This window comes from Andrographis paniculata, unplaced genomic scaffold (genome assembly GCF_009805555.1).
Source record: "Andrographis paniculata isolate CXL003 unplaced genomic scaffold, ASM980555v1 Contig54END, whole genome shotgun sequence".
NCBI lineage: Eukaryota > Viridiplantae > Streptophyta > Magnoliopsida > Lamiales > Acanthaceae > Andrographis > Andrographis paniculata.
Genome location: NW_026137589.1, coordinates 4,126,491 through 4,142,506, shown reverse-complemented (window position 1 = coordinate 4,142,506; position 16,016 = coordinate 4,126,491). Strand labels below are relative to the sequence as shown.

Genomic DNA, 16,016 nt, shown 5'->3' with positions numbered 1-16,016 from the left:
ATTTTCCCCAAAATCTATATACTTTTTATTTATAGCAAAAAAAGGTCTTACATATTTATTGATTTATAATATTCAATATTGTACTTATTTATTAAAATGTCATAATTATTTTTATATTTAATTTATCTTTTTTTTTTTCACATTATTAATTTATTCACATATTTTTTAAAATATCTTATTTTAAGTCTATGAATGTGTTTTTTTTTTTTAAAAAAATATTAATATATCACACATTTATTATTTTTATATTTAATACACAATTTTTTCGTATTTCATATAAAAAAAAAATTCTTCAAATTATTTTACAAAATAAACCCACCCTATATTTACTAATATATATTCCATCCGTCAGCCTCGAAGGGTCACATATACATTTTGCATCATTGTACTTAACATTAAAAATATCCTTATATTTGTACAAATGTCTTTCTATTAGTATTATATGACACTAAGCAATTTTTTGTTAATTTGTATTATGTTTTGATATAATAACTAATATTAAAAAATAACAAGTAAAAATTAAATGAAACAAATAGTATATTATTTGTGAATATCCTAAATAATAAATATATCTATTACTCCCCCGTCCACAAACTAATGTCTTCTTTTTTTATTTGAGACGTCCAATAACTATTGTCCTATTTTCTTTTTTACACAAATTTTTTACATTTTTACCCTTCATTCATTTATTAATTTTAATCTCTACCATACACTTAAGGATAAATTTGTCCATTTATAATAAAAAGACAATCAACTAAAAAACCGTATAAATATATTTTAGAATAATAGAAATTGGACGGTGTAAGTATAATAAAATAATATAAATACAAGGAAATGCATCATAAACCATGTGCGAGATATAGAATGGGATTGGATTGGATCCACTTGTCCAAATTGACATCAACCAAACAATGAAGCCCGTCCGTACACGTGTGTGTGCCAACTCTTTGAAAATGATTTTTCTTCCAATACTAACATTTATATTTTTCAATGTTTTTATTACTCCCTCCGTCCCACATACCGTGTCTATTATACTGTAAATACAATATTTTAGGAGGGATATAATTAGTAGATAATTAAAAATATATTAATAAAAATAATTATCTTATAATATAAATAATTATATATTAAGATTAAAATAACTAATTAGTTTAATTAAAATTAAAAAAAATTTAAAAATTTAAAATTAGATTAAAGTGTGTAATCATTTTCCAAAAAAAAAAAGTGATATGTATGTAGAACGGACAGAAATGACAACGTGAAGATGGTATGTGAGACGGAGGGAGGAAGTAATAAAAACCCCATAAATAAATAAATATACAGGTGGTCTGTCTAAATCCAGTGACAGTTGCTCGTCATTTTTGTTTGTTGGATCATTTTTAATATAAATAATAATAATAATAATAATAATAATAAATTATTATAAATAAGTTTTAATTTACAAAATGTTTAATTGATAATTATTTACATATATATATATATTTTGTTCCCTCCAACATTTTTTTCTTTCTTACATTTTGTCGAGAGTTTGTAATAAGCTTTTGAAAAATAAAAAATAAAAAATAAAAATAGTTTGTATTATAAATAAATATTTGATGGCAAACTATAGCCCACACAAAAATGAGTTGAAATCAAGGGTTTGCTATTTTTTTTTAAAATTTTTTTTCCTTTCATTTTCTAGATGACATAGTTATTAAATTTAATACTTTATATGTATATATATATATATATTAGAAATAAAAATTAAATAATAAAAAGAAATGTTAAAAGAATATAAAGAAAACAAAGTCCAAACTAATTGAAAGTGGTCAATCAATAGGAAGACAAAAGCCTACAACTTGGTCCTAAACAATAAACACTTTGCTATATATACTATATCCACCCATTATCAATATATTTATTTATTTATTTATTTTTGTTATGATAAATTTTTTAAAAATTATTACAAATATTTTATGTATAATGGATACACATAATAGTATAAAGCATCTTTATAATACAATTGAGAAATTATAAAGTAAAATAATTTAAGTGAAATATAAAAATATCTTATTATTGTATAAGATCAGATTTTATTAAATTGAAAAATAATCATAAAGAACTCAAAATAACAAAATAGATACATTAATTAAATATAACAATTATGTATGTTGTCTTGGAATTTAGTTTTTTTTTTTTTTTTTAATATTGTTTTAATATAATGTTTTATAAAAAAATATGAATTAATCAATTCACTCAGCGTTTAGATGAATGAAGTTTTTGTTTGTTGTACTATAAAATTGTCTTGGTAAAATAAAAAGTAATATTTTGTGTTGGTTGACTTTTATGAACAGATAATATATATTATATATTAATGTGTTTATATTGTATTTTTAAATAATATTTATAAAAAATTGTTCTATTGAAAAATACTGTGTGAACAAATTGAATTATTCTTTTGCAAAAAATAATTACCCAATTGAAGGACGTACTTTCGGATAACGGCGACGGCAGATTTCTACTTTATATATATTATACTCCCTCCGTCTCAAAAGTAAGTATCCATTTGTTTTTTTTACGTAGTTTTAAAAATATTATTATTATATTAGAATATAGTAGGAATAAAGTAGAATTAACTGAAAATATATGTGTGATATAAAGTAATGACATTTCTGTAATATATTGTAAGTTGTAAGGATATTTGTAACGTTAGATAAATAGTACAGTTACTTAAAAAAAAAAAAAAAAGAAATAGATACTTTATTATGAAACAGATTAAAATAGAAATACTTTGGGAGTATTTTCTTTATAATATGAATCGAATTTTTTTATTACATAAATACACCTTTAATAAAAATAAATTAAAAAATCGGTGTAAAGGCCACGAAATATTTTGTGGACCCTTCCATTTTCTGTTCATTGGTTCAACCAAACCTCTTTGTTATTTCCCACTAATCATGTTCCATCTTCCTGCCGACACTTATAACAAACTTTTGAATTTTATTTTTATAGAAAATCATAAAATTTACATAGAGAACTAATTGAAATAAAAAAAAATAAATTAATCTTTAAAATTAAAAATCATAACCACTGGAACAATCTATACAACAATCAATCACAAATACACACACAAAAACTTAAAAAAAGCTTTGGAGGAATTCTGGAATTCAGATTTTCCTCTATCTCTGTACTGTGCTATTCAGTAAAAATGGAGACTCTATTTTCACTGCTAATCCTACCGGCGCCGGAAAATCGGCAGCGGCGACGACGGCGGCGGCGGGAGGAGGAGACGGGTGGTCTTATTCGATCGGAAAAATGACGGCGATGGCGACAAAAATGGCGCCGGCTGCCTCGCGTGATTTGTTCGACGGCATTTGTCGTTTCGTCTCGGATCATTCGATAATTTGCTCGCCAATCAAGTCGAGACCGACAAGGACGAATGTGACGCCTTGAAACAGGAGGAAGTAGAAGTGCAACCCGTGCGCCGACAGAAGGCTTCGAATCGACGCCGTTAGCAGCAGGAAGGCGAGGGCGAGCTCCTTTCGATAAATCTTGTTTGATTTTTTCTCGGCGGGAACTCGACGCTTTTGATCCTTCGATTGAACGACGTCGGGAAGATCGTTTTCGGAGGCTCCGCGGACGACGTGTTGGTTCAACGGCGTAATGTCACTCTCGGCCGCGGATATCAGGTCGGATTCGGACGATCTCCCGGATTTCTTCGTGACGATCCATTCGTACGAGCTGCCGAGCTGGAAAAGCCCCGAGACCATCGCGTTGAATTTGGTGACGGACATTGTGTTTTCGAAGAGAAGATACGGCGCAACGAAGGGGATCGATTTTGGCGCCGGGAGGATATTTAGGAGCGTCATGAATGCCGGAATGTAGCAGAGAACCCACATCGGGAGCTCGACTTCGGGGATGAACATCGTTAGCGGAAGAACGACGCAGAACAATGTGAATGAATAGAAGGGGAGGATGAGTTTTCGTAGTAGGAAGAAGAGGAAGATCAAGTTCGCCTTTTTCCATATCGATATCTGAAAAGCGACAAATAGTTGAATATCAGCGTAATGAATAATTTTTGTATCGATAAAGCGTTTGCGTGGACGTCAGGTGTACCTTTGACGCGATTACGGCGGGTAGGCATAGCCGGAAGAGCTGCATTGGGCCCGAATGCCACCGGTGCTGCTGCTTCCGGTAAGCTTCGAACGACTCAGGAACTTCGCATACGACCTGTCGTAGAAATCAGGACGAAATTGTTAACCAATCATCCCACCTAAAAGTTTAAGCTTAAAAGGATATGCAACATTAATTATCATATAGTCAACCAACCAGCTCTCTGAGGTGAATTTACGTCACATACGAATCTTGCATGTAAGATATGAATTGCGACGGCAGCGCCTTTTACCTTGACGTTGTTTAGGAACACGAACTTCCAGCCCTTGAGATGTGCGCGCACGGCGATGTCCATGTCTTCGACGGTTGTTCGTTCGAGCCATCCGCCGGAATCTTCCAACGCTTTGATCCTCCAAACGCCAGCGGTGCCGTTGAAGCCAAAGAAGTTGAGGAACGCGCCATTGACCTGCTGTTCGACCTCGAAGTGAAAGCATAAGTTGATGTTTTGGAGTCGGGTGAGCAAGTTTTCGTCCTTGTTCACGAACGACCACCGTGTCTGAACCAGTCCGAGCTCCGGATTGTCCTGCCGGAGACAACAAAACGCCGATGATGACGACCATATCAGACAACATTGAAGTATCCGTGTATACCTTGAAGTATGGCACGGTTTTCTTGAGGAAATCCGGCGTCGGCTGGAAATCTGCATCGAATATGGCGACGAATTCGTAATTCTTGACGTAGCCGCAGCTCATCGCCGATTTGAGATTGCCGGCTTTGTAGCCGGTTCGAACTTTCCGGTGGCGGTAGATTATGTTAACTCCCTTTTGGCTCCATTTCGAGACCTCTGTCTTGATCAGACACTGGATGCTGTCGTCGTCGGAATCGTCGAGGATTTGGATCAGCAGGCGGTCCTTCGGCCAGTCGAGCTGACAGACGGCGGAGATCGAAAGCTCGTAGACCTGAGAAAATCGAAATAATCAGATACATTGCCGGAATTTGGTCGGAGTTTAGGTGAAGACGATGATACCTCGCGCTCATTACACATGGGAATTTGTACAAGAACCATGGGGAAATCGTACGGCTGTCCTTGTTCGGGATCCTCCGGCTGGAATGGATCTCCGCCGTTGATTTCCGGCTTGATTTTCTTCAGCTTGATGTAGGCGCAGCCGAGGCAAAGCGCGAGCCGGTCCAAAGACTGGATTATAAACAGAGCTACACAGAAGGTGGATAAAGACTGAACCGCCGGCGCGATGTGGTGGCGGCGGAGCGCCACCCAGGCAGCGTAGGCGGAGTGGAAGAGTCCCCGGACGTCGGCGGCAGCGCCGTCGAAGTAATGCAGCCCTTTGACGTACGCCGCCGTTTCGAAAGCCAGCACTGCTAAAGAAGCCGCCAGCAGGGCTTTGATGAGCTTCAGCATTAGCCGGCCGTTGCCGAGCCGCTCGCTGGCGACGGCGACGCCTTGCCGGAGAATTAGCCGCCGCTTGATGCTCCGGAGGAGAGCCCAGAGAATGGCGCCGAGCCAAGCCAGACAGCCGACGGCGCGGTTCGCCTTGAGCTGCAGAATCCACCGCACTTGCTTGGCGTTCCTGAGCCGGCTCTTTTCCACCGGCTTGAACGCTGAATCTGGACCGTCGATTTCCACGATCGAGAAATTAGGGTTTTCCATTTTCACAATCACCGGCGTCCCCTTCGGCCCGCCGTCTCTCCCCCACCAATTGAACAGATTCAATCTTGAAGCCATTTTCCTGCAACCCTAAATTAAATCCTTTTCCCCTAAATTTCTACGCCTTAGATCTCAACATTGCTGAACAAAAATGGTTAAATAGCTCCTAGTTCCGCCATGGATGAGCTCCAGCAAACAGCAGAAGAACAAAATTGAAAAAGGGGAAGAATTAAGAAAGAAAATTTACATAAAAAAATCCTTTTACAATATTCTTTGCGCAATCTCAAACGCTACCGGAGGAAGCATTGCAAGCAAAGCACCATTACAGGGAAAGAGAAAGGTATATGCCATAAACAAAACTTCCTTCCTCTTACAAATATTATATACATACAGCTCAAGCTTTACTGAACCAGTAAAAATGGAGATGAAACAAACAAACAAAAAAACTCTAAAAAAATTGCAGTAGTTGATCCCTCAATTTCACGACCAGAATTAAATACATTTTGTTTTTTAGCTGGGAACATTTACAGTGAAGTGCGGATGGCGATGATCCATATGAATGAAAACCTCTCAATGGGGAAAAGAAGTTTATTCTCTAATAAAGAAACGACCTTTCTGCCATTAAAAGAATCACTTTGGCTGTGAGTTTTTGTTCATGGTGAAATTTTGGTGAAGAAATTACGAAATCAATAATGGAGTCGGAAAGGGGCAGCCCAGAAAAGGAAAGCCTGTGAATCCAAATGCTATGCTTACTGTTGAGTGTTTAGCACAAATTGATTTGGCAAGAAAATTAATAAAAAATAAATATTCCAGCTAGTCACATTTATTATTATTATTTTTTTTTTATGTTAGTGTATTTAGCATTGAAAATATTTTTTTTTATAATTTTTTTTAATTTGTATTATATTTTTATATAATAATTAATATTCAAATATTAATATTCAAGAAGTAAATAAAATCATTATAGTCCAACAGATGTAATATTTTATTAAAAAATTAATAAATTTAATTAGCAGAATTAAAAAAAATGTGAAAATAAATTTTACTTATAATATATATGAAATGAGAGATCAAGGCATGAGAAGCTATTTTGGGAATCATTTTATGTATGTCTTTGCAGTAAAAGTTGGCAATAATGAAAACCACAATAGATCAATTTCTTATATGTATATAGTGAATGATTATGGTTAAAAATATTAATAAATAAAAAAAGAGTAGTTAAGCCTTTTAATTGAATAAGAAAATTACTATTTAAAAATTTCTACCACCAAATAATAAATAGTAACTACTATGAAATATATAAGTTCATTTATTTGTGTTTTTATCCAAGATTTACATAGTATAATAACCACAAACAAGCAAGCTCATAATAATAATAATAATAATAATATTTTATGAAGAAAATTGGAATTCACAATTATAAAAAAATGAAATAAATTTTATGTGATATTTCTTAAAAAATTAAATAGTACTCCATCCGTTCCAAACAAGATATAATATTTATTTTTGGCAGGTGTGGGTAGTATTAAGTAGGATAATTTAGAAATTAGGTGATACGATGGAGAGAGAAATATATATTTTATTTTTTTATTTGGATTATGTGAGGGGATAAAATGTGGGGTAGAAATTAAGTATAATTAATTATTTTCTATTTTGAAAATATTGCAGCGTATTTGAGACATTCGAAAAAAGAAATATTGCATAGTATTTGGGACGGAGGGAGTTGTAAAATTCTAAAAATATTGTGTAATATTGGAAGAGTCAATGAGAAGTTGAAGTGTCATTGACATGCCAAACGATCCAACGGTTGTAAATCAATCATTATATGTACACATTCCCACCTTGTTTACTTTATATAATTATATAATAACTATAATTTGCTTGAGGGGATTAACCAACGATTCTTGTTTTTAATATTAATAATAATAATAATAAAAATAAAGCAACGTCACATACATATATATATATTTATAATTGAATTTGTTATTACAAGAAATATAAAGGCATAACTTTTTTGTTGTTTGTTGGTGCAATTAAACTAGATGCTGATTTGTCTACTTTTGATTTGAAATTAAAGGTTCGATTTGATTTAATATTTTGTAAAAAATATAATAAAATTATATATACGGAATAAGGATAATTTTTTAAGCATACTCAAATAATTTGTTGAATTACATTTAAACTAATTTAATTTTAAATCTTTAATATATAAAAAATTTATTTTTCGAGTACGGTCACAAATTCACTGCCGCATGTTAGTTGTTCTTTACTAAAACTAACTTTGTTTTGATTATTTATTGTTTGTGTGTAAGGACCACTTAACAATTGTCACACTTTTATGAGCCATTTTGTTGGTTTAATTTAATTAATTAACTAAGCATTTATTAGTGACATCAAAGATGCAAACTTTACACCACCTCTAATCAAGTTATTTATTTATTTATTTTGTTTCTCCATCTTTTTGTGCAATATATATACAAAACAAATAAATAAATTATATGTACATAAGATTTTTAGTTTTGGCCTTGATGAGTTGTGAATTAATAGCTTGCACGTGAAATGGGGCAAATCACTATTATTTATTTATTTATTTTTTTAAAAAAATAATTTAAGATATATATATAATTTTTGGTACTTTGTTTAATTAATTAATCAATTACTATTATTTATATTGAAATCGGAGATTTATTGAATTTTGGCAATGTGAAAATAATATAATAATAATAATAATAATAAATAGCGATGCACCGACAGTGGTTCAAGGGAGAGTATCTTTTTTTTCTTCTTCCCTACCGCCATAATGGCATATGCTGAGTGCCTTATAATATTTATCTATTTATTAATTTATTTATTTGTAAAGTGGAATTGAAATTAAATAACACAACTTAGCTGTCTTCTTTTTAGATGCAATACACTATTGTCTCTCAATTAGTACATTCGATTTTATTACTACAAATTTTTGTCGTACAAATAAAAATCTATTTTTGTTCCTACATCTTCGTGAGAGAAACTTATAACTGGCTGAAATTGGGCCTTGTAAGAAATTTAAAACCCAAAATATAATATGGGCTTTATGGTTACTACATTGTCGGCCCATTTGAGAACTGGCCTATTATATGATGCCACGTGTTCACCTGCAAGGTTGGGTCACCCTGCAATGGTAGCGGTGGCGAGAATTCTTCGCTCCGCAGTTTCAGCAACGCTGCCGGCGTATAAATACGAGCGGCGGGACTGTACAAACTCACTCAACTGAAACTCAGTGCCAAGCGACGTCGTTTTGTGTTGGCGCTCTTCAATCCGCCATTGTCGATTTTCTTCAATTTTGGCGAAGATGGTTCCTGCCAGCAGCACCGCCGCCGCCGCCGTGATTCTCTGGGCTGTTCTTTCTTCATCCGCCGCCGCGTTCAATGTCACTCAGATCCTTGGGCAGCACCCGGAATACAGTCAATTCAACGATCTGCTATCCAAAACTGGCGTCGCCGGCGAAATCAACAGCCGGCAGACGATCACCGTCCTCGCCGTCGGCAACGACGCCGCCGGCGAGATCTCGTCGAAGGCGGCGGAGGTTCAGAAGAGGATTCTCAGCACGCACGTGGCGCTCGATTACTTCGACGCGATGAAGCTGAACGGGATCAAAGATAACGGCACGGTGATCACAACGCTGTTCCAGACCACCGGCGCCGCCCAGAACCGGCAGGGTTTCATCACCGTCGGCCACGACGCCACCGGCGCCGTCGCATTCGGCTCCGCCGCCGCCGGCTCTCCGGTCGACGCCAAATTGTTGGGCGTCGTAGCAGCGCAGCCGTACAACATTTCCGTACTCCACATTTCTCACCCGATTATGGCCAACGGAATCGACGGCAACTGGACGGCGGCGCCTCCCGCTCCCGCCGCCAAATCGCCGGCGCCAAGCACTGGAAAAACCGTCTCCGATGCTCCCGCCGCTTCCGACAGTGGTGCAGCCGCGCCGGCGCCGGCTGCTAGCCCCGCCGCCAAATCCCCGGCAGCGGCGGCGGCTCCGGGCTCGGCTCCGGCACCGTCGCCGGCCGATGGTCCAGGCGCCGCTGATGCTCCTTCCGGTAATGATTCTCCGGCCGATCAAGGTAGCTCCGCCGCGAAACAGGTGGTTTCCGGCGCCGCTGCTGTGGCGTCGTTGGTTGTAGCTCTGCTTCAGAATTAATTTGGTTTGGGCATTTTGTCGAACAGGTTGTGAGTCAGTATCAGTGAGATCAATTTTGTAGCGAAAAATCCATAAAAATAAATATGGATTTAGGATTAGTAGTTACGATTTTTAGAATTGGATCATAAGTGGCCCATCAAATATGGGCCCAAATAATTTTGGGCTTTATTGTTTTGTGACAACGATTGTATTTGAATAATTTTTTTTGGGTGTCTTATACTTCACAATTGAGATATATTCCTTCCATGGCATTCTTATTGGCTTATTATACTACCTTTCTTAAGTTTCAAATAAATTATTTTATTACCAATAATAGCTATAGTTATAGAACAATCTTCACTTTCTTTTAGCATGAATATATAAAGATGTTTATTGAGTCAAATATGATTTATTAATTAAATATAATAACACAGGAACAAAATAACACTAACATATGGTACAATATTTTTATTTTTATTATTTAAATTGAAAATTAAGTAAATAGTATAGAATAAATAGAATATAATATTAAAACGTGACTTCCTTTGCGAGTGTAATCTCCAAAATATTTGACTTAATCGTAGTTTATTCAGTGCACACTCAAAATAATAACAATTTGTGATTTTCTCGTAAGTAATAAAAAATTTATAATATCTTTTTTTTAAGGGATACTTTGAATGCAAATAAATATATTACAATATTTAATATATTATAATATTTTCTTCTTTTTCTACAATTAAAATTACATATAGAATTTTACTTTATAAAAATTAGTAACCTAACGTCATAAATTGATAAGGTTCAATAAATAGATTTTTTTTTTTGAATTTTAAAACAAATAAATACTCCATCCCGTCTATTAAAATTAGCCAACTTGGATTCGACACAGACAGTAAAAAAAAAAAAATTTTATTGAATAAGTGATAGGTATTTGAGAATATTTTTGAAAAATTAGTTAAAATTAAAGTAAATGAAGAAATAATCTATAAAGTTAGTGATATTTGCTGAATGAAAATAATAATTAAATATTTATTTTTTTGATTTTATCAAAATTAGTAATAAATTTGACTGATAAAAAAAGTATAATAGATTAAATAGTAGGTGAATTAATTTCACATATTAGGGAACACTTTAAATATAAATAAATTAACTAAAATCATTAATAATATATAAATTAATAACATTCCTTTCTTATTTTCACAAAATTTTGGTAAGCCAAAGTCCAAAATTGAGAAAGTTGAATAATTTTAATTGCCCAATTATAGAATACAATGAAATATTTAAGGCCTACTAAGTAAATGATCTCAAATTCTCAAATTCAAGGGTTTGTTTGGTTTTAATTATATATATAATATATGATTTTTAGTTTATATAATATATATTTTGATATGATATTTTGTGAGAAAAAAGTATTATGTAATTTTAATAAAAAGTACGAAATAAATAGTAATTTTTTTTGGCATATTAGGGTCATTTCGAACAATGATCCCTTGTAACATTGAAGCTCTCGACTTGCCATTTCAAAAATCACGTTGTCGGGCAAAGGCTATGGCTAGAAAGGTCTCGAACCATTCTATCCACTCTTGGACGTCCTCCGAGCTTAGATTTTCAATGCGGGATTTCATTCTTCCCGCCAATTTCTTAGATTTATCTTTGTGGATTTCGTCCAATTATATATTCTCTCGATTCTCATGTCGCCTTATCAAGTTCGAATAGTTTATCGGTAAGGCTATTGATTTGTCCCCTAGGGCATCTACAAATCATGCATGATCGCTCGATGGTGGGTTAGGGTTTTGATAGCGGGACTTGTGGGAAAGAATGCAAATACTCTTGATTTTTATTAGATTTGGTCGGGACTAATGATCTCTGTGTGACTATTTCTTAGCGTGGTTTGAATTAAAATATCATGTGTTATATAGATTGTTATATTTTGTGTTGTAAGTTTATGTAACAGATATGTATTATGTTAATATACATTTTGTGTTGAAATCAATTGTAGCATGTATTGTATAAACTATTATCATATGTGTTGTCAATTCATATATTATATTTGCTTTATTTTAATATGCGTTTCCACCACTTTATATTTGTGTCGTGATTATAAAATTTTAATTATTAATAATTCTCTAGTTAAAATGCTATATGTTCTTTAAATCATTCGAAAAAATATAAAAAAACTAACAAAATTACTTAAAACTTATGGCGAATTAGTTAGTCATAGCAAGATTGTGACTTCAATTTTAGTATATCAATTATTATTGGGGACATCTCATAGTTAGTTTATGATTGAAGATATTATAATTCTCAGTCTCCAATAATTAGTAACATAAATTCACAAATTAACAAACATAAAAACAAATTGATTGATTTTTTAATTTAAAAAAATAGATAAATAGTAATAGAAAATTTTAGGTGAAATAATTATTACATCCAAAATTTTAATGAAATCAATATATTAAAATCATTAAGAATATATATATATATACAGTAAACAATTCTTTTATTTCCACAATCAAACTACACATATTTTTAAGTAATGTATCAAACACAAACTATTATATTGATCAGATCTATAATATAAAAGATGAGACAAAGGCAAAAAAAAAAAATTTCTTTCATTAATAAGAGATGTACTCAAAATTCATGGATGAAGATTGAGCCATTACAATAATACATCTGTTAATACAAAGTGGAGCAAGCTATTTTAAATATCGATACAATATATATTCGTGAATAGTATACAAATGCTCAATAGTAATTAAAATTCGATCTTGTAATACTCTACCACCGATTTCATTCCATTGATTGGCGAGAATCTTTGTAGTTATACTCTACCACCAATTTCATTCCACTGATTGGCGAGAATCGTTGTAGTTATACTCTACCACCGATTTCATACCATATGATCACACGAGCAATGCATTGGTAGCTAGATCGTGCATTAGTAGCTAGTGGTTTTAATACTTGTAGTACTCTACCACCGATTTCTAATATTGGTTGGTCAGAGTACTCATCGTATTTTACCACAGATTTCATGCACGAACATAGATATGAGTCCGGCATTGGTGAATCATGCGTGGTCGCTCGGTAGTAGGTACATTTTAGAAAGAGATTGTGTATTACAAACTTCGAGAATACTCTACCACCGATTTCTAACATTGGGTGGTTAGAATATTCATCGTAGTTTACCACATATTCCATGCACGAATAGAGATAGGAGCAAGAGTGGTGAATCGTGCATGATTGCGAAACAGTGGTTAAAAATACTCGAAGTACTCTACCACCGATTTCTAATATCAGTTGGTCTGAGTACTCAACGTGTTTTACCACATATTTCATGTACGAATAGAGATAGGAGTAAGAGCGGTGACTCATACATACTCGCACAATAGTGGTTAAAAATACGTGTAGTACTCTACCACCGATTTCCAATATTGGCTGGTCTGAGTACTCGACGTATTTTACCACAGATTTCATGCACGAATAGGTGTAGGAGTAAAAGTGGTGAATCGTGCATAGTCGCAATATCGTGGTTAAAAATACTTGTAGTACTCTACCACCGATTTCCAATATTGGTTGGTTAGAGTACTCAACATATTTTACCACAGATTTCATGCACGAATAAGAACACGAGCGAGGGTAATTTGCATAAGAAATCATGCCAATGTCGATTATACAGAGAGTGGCGGCTTCACTTGCTTTTAAACAAATGTCATTTCGACAGACTTAAATAGGGATATTTTGGTATAAGGAATTGTATAATTGTTTGGTTGATGATTTGGATTGAATTTTCACCCCAATTTATAGGAAAATGAAAAAAAAATAATGGCTATAAAAAGTAAATATTTTTTTGCAATGCAAGTAAATAAGTAAGGAAACTTTAATTGATATTGACGAAATATTGCAATTATTAATGACATATTGCAATATATTGTTGTACGAAATCTTATAATAAAATTATTTAAATTAAAAAATAATTATCTATATCTAACTCTTATTTTCTCACTTATCATTTTTAAGTATAATATTGATTGATATTAATGAAATATTGCAATAATTATTTTACAAAATCTTAGAATAAATTTTCTAAACTTAAAAAAATTAGTAGCATATTACAAATTATCTTCTTATATAGTAAGCCAGATTGATAAAATTAAAACAAATACACTGATTTATTTTTAGTGAATTAAAGTAAATAGCATAGAATATTGTAGATAGCCTCACCAAGAAAAAAAAAAAAAGAAAAACTGAACTTGAAAATAAAATATACTTGTAATGAAATTAAAGGTGTGTTTGTTTGTGGATTTTAGTTTTTTTATTTGAATTTTTTAATAGTAAAAAAATTGAATCTGGATAGTTGTTCTATGTAATATAAATAGATATTGATGTAATATTTTAAATGTAAAATAATTTTGTAGTATAATATAAAAAAAATAATTGTTTGATGTAATATTTTTAGAGAAAAAAAAGAATTTGAATAATAAAAACTGAGCTAAAACCCACAAAGGAACACAACCTAAAATTTGTTTAATTTTGGCTTAAAATAAATAGAATAGAATATTGTAGATATCCTCACTAAGAAATAAAAGAAATGAACTTTAAAATAAAATATACTTGTAATAAAACTTAAGGGTTTGTTTGGTTTTAACTTAAAAAAAGCTAACAATATTTAACATAATTTCTAATAAAAATATATTATTTTTTTATATATCATATTAAAATACTATTATTTAAACTAAAATTCATATAAAAATTTTAAATCAAAACCAAACAAACCCTTCTTTAAAAAAAAAAAAAACAAGTTTACAATTTACAATTTCAAACATATATAAAATTAAATATATTGAAAAATTGAAAATTTAAATTTAGATTATTATATTATATTGACAATATATATAATTAACAAACATATATACTTTTTCCTTCTCCTCCTCTCCTCATTTTTTTCACTTTTTTTTTTTTTTCATGATAACCTATTAACATAATTTTGTATTTTTAATCATATATAATAATAATGAATCATAATCAAATAATATATGTATTGTATAAACAAATTATAATAATAATTTTATATATCACAATGAACTTTAGAATAGATCAAAATATCATAAATGATAAAGAAATAATAGAAAATTTAAAAACTTACAAATATTATTAAAACTCACCGATGATTATTGAGTCACACCGTTGCAATTTGCTAATACAAAACTCAACAAAATATTTTGATACTCGATAAATCAAATAAAAGAATACAATTAATCTTTATCGATAGGTTGGCAAATGAAACTCTATTTTAATTCTAATACAAGACAACAATCGACCGGATGGTGCCCTTTTTATAGTCGATGAGTTTCGTATATTTCGTAAGTAATTAATATTATTATTTTTATTATCCAAAAAAGCGATGTCCATTTATTACGTATGATCTCGATATAAAAAAATGTAATATTATTATAATATACTACGACATATATATCATAAATGTCAAATCATATTATAGATTGTAAGTAAATAACGTCGGAATTTTTATAAATAATTATAATCTTGAAAAAACGAAGTCTACTTGTTACAAAATATTATAGATAAATAAAATATATATTATTATTATTTTTTTTTATCATATACTATAGCATATATCATAAATGATAGTCATATCACAACCATCGAATTTCTTATTATTGTAACACTCGAAAGGTCGTTCGTTGTGTACACAAAATCTTAAAATTTTTCTAATAAAATTTCACTCGCGTATAGTAATTAAAAGTTGAAGTTTCAAGGAAATCTACGATGTATTTCTTTGATAAAATTTTTCGAAATTTTACTATTTGAATTCTGTATTTTCTAATATATTTTTTTTACAAAATATCTCATAAAATAATATTTAAATATCAAATCTAAATTAAATATTTTCAAACCAAACCAAAGAAAGAGACCCTGGAAGTTTCATACTACTGTCCATAAATAGTAAATTTTTTAAAAAACTATTTGAATATATATATATATATTTTTTCATAAATATCACATCAAAGATTTATTTTCGAAAGAAATGAAATGGACATCTAGTTTGCGTTTATTCAAATTGTTAGTGTAAATTGTCCCAAG

At 31.6% G+C, this 16,016-nt stretch overlaps 2 protein-coding genes across 2 annotated transcripts; one reads left to right on the top strand and one right to left on the bottom strand.

The window, feature by feature from the left end:
* Nucleotides 1-2,898: 2,898 nt before the first annotated feature.
* On the bottom strand, nucleotides 2,899-6,439 carry LOC127255942 (probable xyloglucan glycosyltransferase 5). Its single transcript, XM_051281741.1, has 5 exons — nucleotides 5,120-6,439; nucleotides 4,743-5,051; nucleotides 4,385-4,675; nucleotides 4,096-4,209; nucleotides 2,899-4,013 (listed from the first exon to the last, which is right to left on the bottom strand). The coding sequence occupies exons 1-5, from the start codon at nucleotides 5,831-5,833 to the stop codon at nucleotides 3,372-3,374; spliced, it is 2,070 nt and encodes a 689-aa protein (XP_051137698.1). The 5' UTR covers nucleotides 5,834-6,439; the 3' UTR covers nucleotides 2,899-3,371.
* A 2,647-nt stretch (nucleotides 6,440-9,086) lies between these two features.
* Nucleotides 9,087-9,935, top strand: LOC127255484 (fasciclin-like arabinogalactan protein 3). The gene has a single exon (XM_051281015.1). It carries the CDS (start codon nucleotides 9,087-9,089, stop codon nucleotides 9,933-9,935), a length of 849 nt encoding a protein of 282 aa, XP_051136972.1.
* Nucleotides 9,936-16,016: the final 6,081 nt, after the last annotated feature.

Excerpts from the sequence above, each read along its gene's own strand:
- LOC127255942 (XM_051281741.1), bottom strand. The coding sequence starts at position 5,833 with ATGGCTTCAAGATTGAATCTGTTCAATTGGTGGGGGAGAGACGGCGGG. Across the intron at positions 4,676-4,742 it reads AAACCGTGCCATACTTCAAG|GACAATCCGGAGCTCGGACT; the intron begins GTATACACGGAT and ends TGTCTCCGGCAG. Across the intron at positions 4,014-4,095 it reads CCGCCGTAATCGCGTCAAAG|ATATCGATATGGAAAAAGGC; the intron begins GTACACCTGACG and ends GTCGCTTTTCAG.
- LOC127255484 (XM_051281015.1), top strand. The coding sequence starts at position 9,087 with ATGGTTCCTGCCAGCAGCACCGCCGCCGCCGCCGTGATTCTCTGGGCT.